Consider the following 14,412-nt stretch of genomic DNA (forward strand, 5'->3'; position numbering starts at 1 on the left):
GAATCATAAATTCTGTCATGTCATAGATATGGGTTGCAAATGTCTTTTCTCAAGAAAATTGTTCCCAAGATTTGTACGTAAGAGAATTCTTTAAAAATTATCTATCTATATTTATATCACACAACTTTCTATACAGAACATTTTATATCCGTTTTAAAATCTTGTCATATGTGGATGTTCTGTGTAATAGACATCTGTATCAGAGGAAGGTGATGAGGATAATATTTTGAAAAGACAGAATTTCCTATTCTGATATCTGAGTTTATCTTATTTTTAGATCCATTGATAAGTTCATGTTTTTAAAGACTCTTCCATCTATGCCTATGGAGCTAATACTAAATTTTATTTTATTTTTAAAAATGAAAGAGCCATTTTAAAATACAATTGACTACATATAAAAATAGTTTGCCAATCTTGAGGAGATTTAAATGGTATATTTTACATCTTCATGACAGTTTTATTACTCTTAAAATACATCCAACAAAATAAGAAGTTGAGCATCTGAGGCTTTCAATTTTCTCCCTGGTTTATCTGTAATTGCACAATAGAAGATATATACTGGACAGGCCAAACAAGATGCCCTCCTCATTCCCATCTGGAGAACTTCATCCTTCTATTTGCCTAGGCCAGAAACCTTGGAGGCATCCTATACTTCATCTTTATATCTAATCAGTTAATAAGTTCTGTTGTCAAAATACCTTGTTTCATTGATTCCAAGAGGGACAACTTTTCATGCTTTAACATATATGAAATCAGAATACATCTCACAATCAGTAGTATCTTATATTCTCACTCAGGCAATAATCCTGACATAGATACCTTTGCCTGCAGAGGTGATAACATCAAAACAGCCAGTATCAGACTCACAAAATGAGTGTCAGCTGCTTGGGAGAAACTTCTAAGACAATATTGGAACACATTCAACCTCTAGGAATCAAATGGCTGTGGAGGTTGAGGGGAGATGAGGAATCAGAATTAGAGGTGCTTAACTACATTGCCACAGAAGGAGTCAAAAGCTGGCTAGCTCTGTGTAACTGCAGAGTGGAATTGAGAGCCCAGCACCAAGACTTCTGCTTCTGACAAAGATGAACTAACAGGAACCAGATTTAATATTCTGCCTAAAACAATTAAAAAGTCAGATGAAACCATGGTTTTTAAGTTAGCGAACATCAGGCAAACAAGGGCAGCAATTCTGTACACTCAAGAAACAAATCGGATAAGGCCCAACATTGCCTCAGCTCACTGCCTTGATAGAGTTCCCAGGCTACAGCTTTGGAAGTAGGAAGGCTGGTAGAGCTCCGTAGATTCCCTGAATTGAGGAGACAAAGCCAAGAGTCCAAGGAGACCAAAACAGTTAGAATTTCTGGGACAAAGTAACAGAAAGGAGAGAGCTATACAGAAAGCCACCTCTGGAGACCCAAGAGGGTTTCCTTAAAGTAGCCAGCAGCATAGCAATCAATACATAAGTGTGAGGAAATTACCTGGCCTGGGGTAAGAACTACACAAAAGAACTATAGAGAAGAGTACATGGTGCTCATACAGGGCTGAGAATAGTATCTTATCCCATCAGCCAAAGTGACAAACTTTGTAAGTCATGAAACATTGAGTAGTATACTCAGAAAGGTCCTGCCTCAGTAAAAGGGTACAATTAGCTCTAGACCAAACATGGCTTTGGTCCTGTCTACGACATTTTAAGACCCCAAAGGTTCAAACTGATTTCAGTAACTTAACTGCTCCTAGAACACAGCTCAAGGATATTTATAGAAATAAAAAAAAAGTAAAATTTGTAATGTCTGGCATCCAGTCAAAAAATACGAGGCATGTAAAGAAACAAAAAAAATACAACACATATTAAAGTGAAAAATCAATCAATCCAAACACAGAATGGACATTAGAATAGTTACTGGCCGGGCGCGGTGGCTCAAGCCTGTAATCCCAGCACTTTGGGAGGCCGAGACGGGTGGATCACGAGGTCAGGAGTTCGAGACCATCCTGGCTAACACGGTGAAACCCCATCTCTACTAAAAATACAAAAAACTAGCCGGGCGAGGTGGCGGGCGCCTGTAGTCCCAGCTACTCGGGAGGCTGAGGCAGGAGAATGGCGTAAACCCGGGAGGCGGAGCTTGCAGTGAGCTGAGATCCGGCCACTGCACTCCAGCCTGGGCGACAGAGCGAGACTCCGTCTCCAAAAAAAAAACAAAAAAAAACAACAGAATAGTTACTATAATGGCATTCCATATGTTCATAAGGTCACATACTGAAAAATAAATCTCCAGATCCAGAAAATTTCACTGGGGCATGGTACCAACCACTTAAAGAAGAAATACCATCAATTCTATACAGTCTCTTCCAGAAAAAAGAAGACAAGAGATTACTTGTGCTAATAGTAACACCAAACAAATACATAAAAGAAAACGACAGACCAGTATCTCTCATGAACACAGATAAAAAGCCTCAGCAAAATACTGTCGAATCAAACCAGAAATCTATATAAAGAATAATACAGCATAACCAAGTACAGTTTATCCCAGAAATGCAAAGTTGGTTATTTAAAAACCAATTAATGTAATTCATCACAATAACAGTCTAAAGAAAAACCACGATTTTGTCAGTTGAGGTAAAAGAGAATTTAATAAAATTCATCATCCCTTCATGATAATAACTCCCAGCAAACCAGGAAAGGAAGGGAACTTCCTCAACCTGATAAAGGGCATTTATAAAAACCTACAGCTAACATCATACTCAATGGTGAGAAACTGAATGCTTTCCTCTTAAGATTGGGAATAAGATAAGGATCTCCATTGTCATCATTCCTATTCACTATTGTATTGCATGCATAGCCAGTACAATAAGACTACAAAAAAAAAAAAAAAAAAAAAAAAAGAGTGGCTTACAAATTGAAAAGAGGCAAAACCACTCTTATTTGCAAACAACATGATTGTTTATTGAGAAAATCCCAGTCATCTACCAAAAAACTCAGAGGTATTGAGTGAGTTTATCAAGTTTACATAATACATGGCTAACACACACAAATCAATCATATTTCTATGAACTAGCAATATATAATTGGAAACGGAAACAAAGAATACAACGCCAAGCCAAGCACAGTAACTCCTGTAGTCCCAGCTACTTGGGAGGCTGAGGCAGGTAGATCACTTGAGCTGAGTGTGGGTCTGTAGTGTGCTGTCATTACATCTGTGAATAGCCACTGAACTTCAGTTTGGGCAACATAGTGAAACCCCACCTCTAATTTTAAAAAAGAGAATATAATGGCATTTGCAATAGTTACAAAAAAATACAGCAGGTGTAAATCTAACTAAAGTATATGCGATCTTCATGCTGAAAGCTAATAAAGGCTAATCAAAGAGATAAAACAAGACCTAAATAAACAGAGACATAAAATTCTCATACCTTACAGATTGAGTGACTTAACATGGTAAAGATGCCAATTCCTACCCCCTCCAAATCAATCTGTAGAATTAACACAACAAAATCCCAGCAAGACTTTTTGTAGATATGGACAAGCAGGTAGTAAAATTTATATGGAAAGGCAAAGACTCAGAATAGAATAGCCAAAATGAATTTGAAAACAAGAATAAAGTTGGAGAAATCACACTACCTCATTTTAAGATTTACCTTAAAGCCACAGTAATAAAAAAAAATGGAATACTGATGAAGGGACAGACACATATCAGAATACAGTCCAGAAACAGACCCACACAGAAATGGCAATAGATTTTTGACAAGGTTTAAATACAATTCAAAAGAGAAAAGGTTGTCTTTTCAACAAATGGTACTGGAAGAATTGGGCATCTATACGAAAAAATTCAACCTACGTGTCAAACTTACACCTTATACTAAAAATAACTGAAAATAGGTCACTGATCTAAAGGTGAAATGTATTTCTGCAAGAAAACATAAGAGAAAATCTTTGCGTCCTGGTCTTAGGCAAGAAGTTCTTAGACATGACATTAAAAGTACGAGCCATAAAAGAAAAAAATGATAGCCTGGTCTTCATCTAAATGAAAAGCTTTTGCTCTGTGAAAGATAACCTTAAGCAATTTTGAAGAAAAAAGCTATGATGGAGAAAATACTTCCAATTCAAATATCCCACAAAGGACTTATACCTAGAAAACATGTAAAGAACTCCCAAAACTCAACAAGAGAAAGTCAAGCAACACATTTTTTAAAAATGAGCAAAAGACTTGAAATGACATTATGCAAAAGATGAACAAAGCACACCATGGTAAGTAGACTAATGTATCCCTCTCCCCTGCTAAGTAAGTCCTTAAATCTGTGAATGTGTGATATTATGTGGGCAGGGGAAATTAAGATTGCTAATGGAATTAAGATTGCTAATCAGCTGACCTTAAAATTAAGCGATTATCCTGGATGATCTGAGTGGACTCAATGTAATCACAAACATTCTTTACTATACAATAGGCAGGCAGAAGAGGAAGCTTGAGTCAGAGAGAGAGCTGAAGATGCTACACTACTGGCTTTGAAGATGCCAAAGAATGTGCATAGGCTCCAGGAGCAGGAAAATCAAAATTGAAGAAAAAGAAATTCTCCCTGAATGCTTCCAGAGCTGAATTCTGCAAATACCTTGCTTTTAGCCCACTGAAACCTATTTCAGTTTTCTGACGCCCCCAGAACCATAAAATAATAAATTTGTGTTGCTTTAAATCACTTAGTCTGTGGTAATTAGTTACAGCATCAATTGCAAGCTAATGCAACATGAAAAGATGTGAACATTATTAGCCGTTAGGAATATGCAAATAAAAACAAGTATGAGATACCACTACTCACTGATAAGAATGGCTAAAATATAAAATGCTGGCCAGGTGCCATGGCTCACACCTGCAATCCCAACACTTTGGGAGGTTAAGGTGGGCAGATCACTTGAGGCCATGAGTTTGAGACCAGCCTGGTCAACATGGCAAAACCCCATCTCTACTAAAAATACAAAAATTAGCCAGGTGTGGTGGTGTGCACCTGTAATCCCAGCTACTTGGGGAGGCTGAAGTGGGAGGATCACCTGAGTCCAGGAGGTCAAGGCTGCAATGAGCTGAACTGTGATTGTGCCACTGCACTGAAGCCTCAGAGACAGAGTGAGACCCTGTTTCAAAGAAAGAGAGCGAGAGAGGGAGAGAGAGAGAGAAAGAAAGAAAGAGAAAGAAAGAAAGAGAGAGAGAGAAAGAAAAGAAAGGAAAGAAAGGAAGGAGGGAAGGAAATAAATAAATAACTACAGGTGCAGTGTATCTAGAATTGGATCACTTCTCATCTTTGCCACAGCTACTGGTACAGTCCAAGTCACTGTCATCTGTGGCCTGGCTTAGTGTAACGTCTTTCCAACTACAGTCTATTCTCAGTATAGCAGAAATCTGATCAATTCATTCCTCTGTTCAAAATCCTCCAACGACTTCCCATTTCATTCAGACTTACAAAACCCCACAATGGCTGTGCCGTTCTTCCCCCTGCCTCACATCATTTTCTCTAGCCTTTTTGAAACTCATCTCATTTTAGTCACACTGGCTTCTTTGTTCTTCCTGAAATATATCCCAAATATATCCTAGAATTTTCTTCTCCCTGACTTTTGCATGGTGACCTCTTTTCACTTCCCTTAGATCCTTGTTCAAATGCCATGTTATCAGTGAGTCCTTTCTTTATTAACATACTGAAAATTGCAGCTCCCCTGCATCACCCGTGGTTGGCAGCCTATACCCATTTCCTGTTCTCCTGCTCTGGTTTGTTTTTTCCATGGCTCCTATGAAGATAAATGCATTTTGTCTGTTTTGTTCTGTGCTGTGTTTCTAGCACCTAGAACAGTTCCTCAGCACATAGCAGGTGCCCATTAAATATGTGCTGTTGAATGAATATATCCTTGAGTGGCTTGTGAGGATAGCCTGAAGCATCCAGGGGCAAGTGGAAATTTCTTTAATGTTTTGTGCTTTCTTTAAAAAATCCATATGTATTTTGTACTTTATAGCATAGAGGCCTGTGTTTTATTATAAGCGTACTTTACCTCAAAATCTTTGAGGTAGAATGATAGTCCAAGAATATGTTTACCCATAGCCATCATACATCAGCATAAGCCACAGTCTGAGAGCACATTTTTAACTATTAAAAGCTTAAACTTAATTTTATCTTGATATAAATTAGTTAAGTGACCTCACCATGCAAGGAAGGTACAGAGACAGCTTTAGGATCTCCAGGTGATTTCAAAACATACAGATACAGATGAGAACTCTGCAAAGCTGGAAATATCAAATTGATAGCAAATAGGCTGGCTCTAGCCCTAAGAATATTCTGAGTATACTTGGAAAATACATAATATAGCATAAGTCAATACATCTTGTGAGAAATGAGCCTTTAAATTTCAAGAATCTAAAGCAAGGTAATGTTAGCTATATTTGACTATTTTTGTTGGGCTGGGGGAGTTGGGAAGTAACTAGGAAAAATGAAACGGCTTTGTGCTACCAGTGGGCAGTCTTTCCCTTTAAGAAAGGAGAAAGAGTACTTTGATCTTGCTCTATTTCCATTGTCTGTATTTGTATTAGGCAATTGTAATGTCTTTTAATAAAAAGATGATTTTTAAAAATTCACCAGCAAATGGCAGCCATTTGATAAACTATTCCCACTTCTCTTTATCCTTCTGGCACTTTCTACCATGGTCTTTCTCCACTCTCCTGTTTTTGCTTTGTTCCTCTGAGGCTTGATAACATACGGGGGAAAAAAACTTGGATATAAGTTCAGAAAGAAAATGAGTTCAATGTGGGGAATCTGAGTGCCAGAAGTTTGAAGAGAGCATGTGGCGAGCTGACGGTGCCTTTTGGCAGAAGACAGGGGAGAGATCTGGCAGGACTCCTCCAGTCATGGAGAACTGCTCACCTGGCCACTCCACGGGGCCCTGCAGAGCAGCCTCATATTCCCTGCCAGTGGGTCGCCTCACAGTCCGTAAATATAAGATGGACGATTCTTCTAGGGTGGAGAAAACATAAGTGAGGCCGTTTGTTCAGCATCTGCTATAGATTGCGGTGAGATGCACGCATACGCTGGGCTTTATTGATATCAATCATTTTGTCATGAGGCATCATCAGTGCTAAGGTAAACGAATCAATTGCATTTTGCCGTTATGTATAATCATCAGGTTGTGTATCATATAATTCACCCACTGTTGGTCTTGAATAGGGCACTTTTCATTGAGGTATTTATTTGTAGACTTGGAGATTATATAGGGCTCTCAATTTGCTTCAGTTTGTTCCTTCGGAGCTTCTCCATCATTGTTTTGCGATTCAGGCCCCAGAGGTTACCCATCCCTCCCTGACAGTACGGTAAGAGGAATGTCTATCTGAGCATAGTAGTCTAGCTCCTCTATGAGAACAAGATGGTATGGGCATGAGAATAAAGAAGCATCTTTACCATTAAAAACATGCTCCCAGGACACTATACAGCCATTACTGCACACATGCATGACATTCCCTTTTGTACCTAACAGTAATTCCTAGATTCCTAGATAATGAAAACTGATTCAGATACAAGACAGAAATAATTAGAGAGATTTTAATTCTTCTAGCATTCCTTGAAGAGTTCTTAAGAGTGATCTTTTAAACATAACTCTTTCCTAACATCCAACCATGATTTACAAGAGAATTATGCCTCTATCCATTTCTGGTTTCCATCTTCTAACTTTAGAAATTTTTCATCTTATAGAAGAAGCTACCAACAGACATGACCAAAGAAAAATCTTGCCTAAATGTATTATATCAATGTCTAAGTTATCTCATTCTTCAAATCTATTTTATTTTATTTATTTTTGCAGAATTACATTTTCCACTGCTTCCAACGGAGTTAGAATGTACAGAGTTCCCTAAACTGGTATCTCCAATTTTTCATGTGTTTAGTAGTCCCCGTTCTTTCTTTCTGCCCCCTCTTTTTACCTCGAGGCTAATCCTTTGGCAAGCTGCCTTTTCAGGACTTCTGAGAATATTTCTCCACTGCATACCAGAATAACTGCATCTGCCTTTCTTCCTTGACCTGTAAGTCCATTTAAAGCAACAAACTCCCCATATGTCAATTGTCTTCCTCCAGCTAGTCAACAAGTAAAGATAACAAAACACATTCAGTAAAGATATTCATTCTCATTTCCCAAGTCAGAGAGACATGTGGAAAGAAATACTCAATCAGGGATCTATTGAAGGATTCTGCATAGTAGCGAAATCTGGAGACAATATGCCAAGCAATGCCAAAATAATTCTAAAAATGCATGTCCTTAATACAAGGGTTGTCTTATTTCTACCTGTATCTGCTGCAGTGCCTAGAATAGTGCTTGTCACAGAGGACTGTGCATCATAAAATGTCTCAGATTAGTGACTCCGTTTTTGGCTTAGGTACCATGAGAACTTGTACCATCTATCCTAGCAGGACCTGACTGGGTAGACATCTGGGGCACCTTCCCTTGATCCATCTATCTGCTTTGCAAATGTCCCGCCACAGAGACTATCGGCAGGGCTGTGACCAGTCCAGAGGAACAAGTAAGTGCTTAGGCTCTGGAATCAGACTCTGAGCTCAAATCTTGGCTCCATTACAACTGTGTGACTCTGTGTAAGTCCCAAAATCTGGCTAAGCTTCAGTTATCTCATCCATAACATGGGGATTAATAGTACTTTGCTCATGAGGTTGTTATAACAATTACAGAGGATGATTGTGTGAAGTTCTCAGTGAGTACATGTATAATAAGCACACTTTTTTTTTTTTTTGCTAGTATTGAGATATCAGGACACAAAGGTCAATAAAAAACTTCATATAGCCTGGGTGCAGTGGCTTGTGCCTGTAATCTCTCACTTTGGGAGGCTGAGACGGGTGGATCGCTTGAGGTCAGGAGTTCAAGACTAGCCTGGCCAACATGACGAAACCCTGTCTGTACTAAAAATACAAAAATTAGCTGGGTGTGGTGGCATGTGCCTGTAATTCCAGCTACTTGCAAGGCTGAGGCAGGAGAATCACTTGAACACGGGAAGCGGAGGTTGCAGTGAGCGGAGATCGCCCCATTGCACTCCAACCTGGGCGACAGCATGAGAGACCTGGTCTCAAAAAAAAAAAAAAAAAAAAACCACACACACACACAAAACCCAAAAACCAAAAAACGTAATCACTGCCCTACATTAATTCTGAAAGAACTTGTTTTAGTACTGACCAAAGGCCACCTTGTAAATGAAGGCCATGTGACTTCACAGTGACAGGAGTGAATTTGTGTTATCTTCCCACTCTCCCTGCTATCTTCCACCAGGCATATCACACTACACATCATGCAGGAGCTGGGATACAGTCTGTCCTCGTGTTGGACAGCAAAGCTCATGTTTGCACAGAGAGTATTTGTAGCCCCATTTCTGGCTCATTCCTGATGTGCCTCAGAAGGACAGGTTTCCTCTTTGGAACTGCAGCTGGTAACCTGACTTGTCCCACCTAAGCTAATTCACATGCCCGAGCATGAGGCCTTCTACACTTTCAGGTTCATCATCATTTTGGTGGATGTGTTGTTCCCTGGCTGTTTAGTGGGGCCAGACCTAAGCCAGGGGAGGATAAATTAACAAGTCCAAAGGTCACCCATCTCTGTGTGTCTTACATTTGGTTGCGGAGAGCTGGGATTTATACTGCCCTCGGACCAGCCGGCAGGTGGACCCATCTCCGTTGCAGACCCCACAGTTATCTTCCTTGACGGTGCTTCCCAGCTGGTGATCGCAGCCAACGATCTAACAAGAGAGAGAGATGTGTAATTCAACCAAGCACCTACCGATGGCAGAATCCACTATGAGGCCAATCACCACAAAACAACCCTCCCTTCATCCCTGAGAGTCCTAAAACATACTTCCCATGAAGGGGATGGAATTCAACTGGAATTTGAATCAAGCTAAGAAAGAAAAAAAGGTAGCATGGGTAAAGATGCTTTCAAAGTTCAGATATACAAATAGAAAGAAGGGTAAAAGAAAGAGAATGAGAGAGAATAGGGAGCAGGGTAGGGAATGATGGGAAGAAAGTAAGAGAAACAAGAAGATCCTGAATTACTGATGTTTTAGGGCCTAATTCAAGAATAACTCCTATGTTAGTAATTACGATTCACCCAAATGACAAAAACTACAACCAAGAGGTAATGGTAGCAGGAAACATTTTATAAATGATCTCCATGTTCCACATGGTTCCTTAGAATGTAAGCTGCATGAGGGTGGGTGATTTGTATCTTGGGTTAATTAATGTATTCCAAGCAATGAGAACAGTGCTTAGTCAATTGTAGGCCCTCAAAAAATATTTGCTGATAATGAAAATACTTCCTTTTCTAGCTAGCACTCCAGCTTAAAAAAGAGAAGAGAATCAGCAAACAGATACAAACTTAGTGTGTGTATGCATGAGGAAGAGGAGGGTTGCATGAAGGGCAGCAGGAATGAACACCACTAAGACCCTGTCATTTGCCTCATCCTGTCCTGTACCAGGCACAGTACAAATATCTCATTCATTCTCAAAAGAGCCATGCAAGTAAGATATCTCCATTCTATAGTTGAGGCCATGAATCTTACCCAAGGTCACTTAGCTAATAAGCAGTCAGGTTCTAAAGACTTCTAGTGAAACATTTACGCCTGGTCCAAATCAGGCTTAACAACATCACAGGCTTTTATAAAGTATGTGGGCAATGCCACTTGTGTCTTTCCTCTTTACTTTCCAATATCTGAGTTTGAGAAATTCAAATCCAAACTATGCCAGGTTGTATGGCTTATAGTTCTAGTTAGATCAAATATAGAAAGATTTATTCCATTCCCAAACTATTTCAATTACTGTTTGACAAAATAAAATGATAATGGTAGTGACAACTGAAGGGACTTATGGCTTCTCTTCATAAAGTCCCCACAGTTCGTCTTGCCTTTCAAAAATCTGGTTGTTAATATGACCAGAGGCTTGAGGCTTTTCTTTTTTATTCCTTTTATTAATAATTGCAAACACATGTTTAGGCAAAGGTTTAAAAACATAATCATTTAATATTGTGTTATATAGGTACTCTATTTTTAAAATGTGGTAATGTGTATTTTTTCATTAATAGCAAATGAACATCTTTTAAAAATAGATGAAAAGCAACAACTCCTTCAACAACTGTACATTTTTTTAAGTGCAAAGATGTCAGGAAAACATGGTGCTGAGTTCTAAAGTCAGGGACAAAGGCAGATGGGCTCTATCCCTGTGGGTTTACCGTAGCTGAGGAGCAGTTCACCTCAATCTATTCAGAGGCTGCAGTGAGGCCACTTCAGAAAGCAACCAAATTTCATCCCTGCAGTGCCAAGCATGTGCTGGCATAAGACTGCTTTGGTGTATTTCTACGTAACTGCAGTAAAATTGTTTTCAAAATTCATATCTGTAGATGGGCCCACCCATGAGCGGATCACTTCTGTATTCACTCTTATGTTCTTAGTACAGTGTCAAATGGGATTACAGAAGTACTTTTTAAAAGAATTCATTTAACTGTTTAGGCAGCATTTATTGAGGACCCGCTATGGGCCAGGCACTGTGCTAGCAGCAACATTCAATGGTGAATTTCAGCATCTATGGGTCCACTCTCATGAGACTTTACATACAGTCTAGTGGCAGAGGGCGATAGTGCTCAAATCATCACACGCAAAAAGCATAAAATGATAATCATGATAAAAGCTATAAAACACAGACACATGGCACTCTGAGAGCATAAAATTTGGATAACTCAATTTGATTAGGGAGGCAAGAGAAGATTTCCCTTAGGAAGAGACTTTTTTGAGCTGAGATGTGAAGTCAGAGTTAACAACGGAAGAGAGGTGTCACATGAGGTTCACCGTGTCCTTTAGAAATGGCTGGATACTAGCTAACTGGAGAGGAAGCAAAAACCAAAGTTGGCAAAAAAACAAAAACAAACCAGAAAACTGATAACCTAATTGCCTTAGAGGGACCGAATTCTTTGAGAAAGCATGGCAGTTTTAATTTAGGCAACATTCAAAGCATTATTGACTTTACTGTTGTTGTGGTTGCTGGGATTAAAGAGGACTTAATCTGACAAGATCCTTGGCGATGTGGAAGGACAGCACGGGCAGTGGGCACAGAAATTTCCACTCTCAGGCATCCCAAATCTAACTGGATTTACTCCTCAAACTATAGGAATTTCAGGTTTCTCAAAGGATTTAAGTTTCTCTGGAAAATTTTTAATGGACTCTGATACCTCTAATGGACCCAAAGGAGATAATCATGAAAATCTCTAAGTCTAAAGATTTCTTATGGTTCCAAAATCATTTTCAGTAACGAACAATTCAGCTTCACAGATCCAAAGTAACAGTAATATTAGAAATAGCTAAATAGGAGGTGACATACTTTAAGACTAACTTGGCTAGACGCCTGACTTAGCACTCTTAGTGTGGGTTTATGGACCCCAGGATATGAACCAAGTCAGTTTTAAATAGGCTTTGTTTTAGCTTCAGAATTTAAAAGACAAACATCTCCCTGACACAATTGTTTTTTTTCTTCCTTTTCTCTATTATTGATTCCTCTTCAAGATGCCAAAATCTTCTAACTCAATTATTTTTAAAATGTGGAATACTTGATATCAGATAAAATGTTCTTACTTTGGTCCAAGTGGAAAATTGTTTGCAGAGATATCAGGATAATCATACTTGACATATCTTAATCTGTTGATTTTGAATAACTGTTAGATTAATTAAAATTAGTTGTTACTTTAAGACCTACTATTAATAACAGAGAGAAAAATAAATAGAAATAAAAAAATGGGCCTAACTGGCCCTCTGTGCACGTGCTATTATTTTTTGTCTAGGATACTCTTTCCCTAGTCTTTATTTGGCAACCTCCTATTCATCCTTCAAATTCCAAATTAGGTGTCTCCTCAAGAAAGCCTGTCCAGATTCCAGAGGTAACTGCCTTATTGCTGTATGTTTCCATAGTCATTTCTTCATACTTCCATGTGACAGAGGTTTCTGGTTGTCATCCAATATTCATCTTCTCTTATTTTTCTTGTACTGGAGCCCAATTTTATCTTGGTTAGCATTATATGCAGTTAAAAGAATACACTTCTCATTCGTCATGAGACCAAATCATACTTACTGAAATAAAAGTGGAAGTGTTGTGTGAGGCTTCTCGGAAGTCTACTGAAAAGAAGCTGACTTAGCTGGGGAATGCCTTTTCCGCCCTCTGCCTTCCTACCTTTCTGCTGGCTCCAGCAGCCATCTTGGAAATGAGACAATCTTGAGAATGGAAGCCTTGTACTCAGAATGGCAGAGCAGAAAGAGAGAAAGGTCCTGTTTCCTGAACCACGCTTGGACTGATTACATCTTTTTTTGTGAGAGAATAAATTTTTTACGTGTCTAAGCCACTATTATTATTATTTTTTTCATGTACACCCAATTCAAATTGTTATATAACTTATATTGAGTTTACTCTATTAACATGTCTATCTCTACACAACATCCTGGGCTACCTGAGAACCTGTGTTTTATTAATCTTGACATTTCTGCTGCTCAGCCCAGTATCAGACATTTGAGATACACAATAAATGCTGCTGAATCAATGAAACACGTAATGGTTTGCTAATAGCTCCAATGTAGTTTGCAGATAGGCGACCTTAGACTGCAGCCATTGACATACAAGTCTGCAAAAATGTGTGCATGCATGTGTGTAGGTATGTATATGTACATGTGTTTTTAACTGTTCACACAAAGAAACAGACATACCATAAATGACAGCAAGAGGCTACCTAAACCTCTGTCCTGATGCATGAACAAGAATTGCTGTAAAGGGCTATTATTTTTCAGAGACTATTTCCCGAGTGCACCTATGTTAATTATTAGAGAAGTGTCATGAAAGGCAATGTTTAGGTCACTGAGTTCCCAGACCCACCCCATTCTGGACAAAACATTTAAGTGAGATAATGACCACTCATAACTTTGGCAACTGCACAAAATTTTTTTGCAAACAGTGGAAAACTGAATATTTTGATCTAATACAGCTTATTAGTACTCTGCTATGAGGTGTCAGCTGGATGCAGTGGTCTGACCTCATCCTCACCCAAAATCATTGCACAGTGTTGCTTATTTTGCAATATTTTAATCTCAGGTAACAAAAAAGTGAGAAGATCCAGGAAAAATTTAAAGAAAGGCAAAATAGCACCCCGAAACTTACCAAATTAATAGTGTTTTCATTGTTTAGACACCACTAGTGGGTTATCAAGTTCTGCTTTCATATCTGAAATGTATGTTTTTTGTACCCTCTCTTATGTACATATATGTGTACAAAGATATGCAGCCCCTTGTCTTATTTTTGAGTTGAGCAAACACACTTAACACTGCTGATTTTTCTTTATTCTTCTTTCAGATTTACTAAAGGGAGGAAGAGAAC

At 38.7% G+C, this 14,412-nt stretch overlaps 1 protein-coding gene across 1 annotated transcript in view; it reads right to left on the reverse strand.

Annotated features, from left to right (window-relative positions):
* ADAMTSL1 (ADAMTS like 1) overlaps positions 1-14,412 on the reverse strand; it is a 437,416-nt gene that overhangs the window by 264,318 nt on the left and 158,686 nt on the right. Inside the window, exon 5 of the mRNA XM_023190023.3 lies at positions 9,626-9,752. Within this exon, the coding sequence (XP_023045791.2) occupies positions 9,626-9,752 (127 nt within the window). The remainder of the gene's footprint in view (positions 1-9,625; positions 9,753-14,412) is intronic.

Source organism: Piliocolobus tephrosceles, chromosome 14 (genome assembly GCF_002776525.5).
Source record: "Piliocolobus tephrosceles isolate RC106 chromosome 14, ASM277652v3, whole genome shotgun sequence".
Lineage (NCBI taxonomy): Eukaryota > Metazoa > Chordata > Mammalia > Primates > Cercopithecidae > Piliocolobus > Piliocolobus tephrosceles.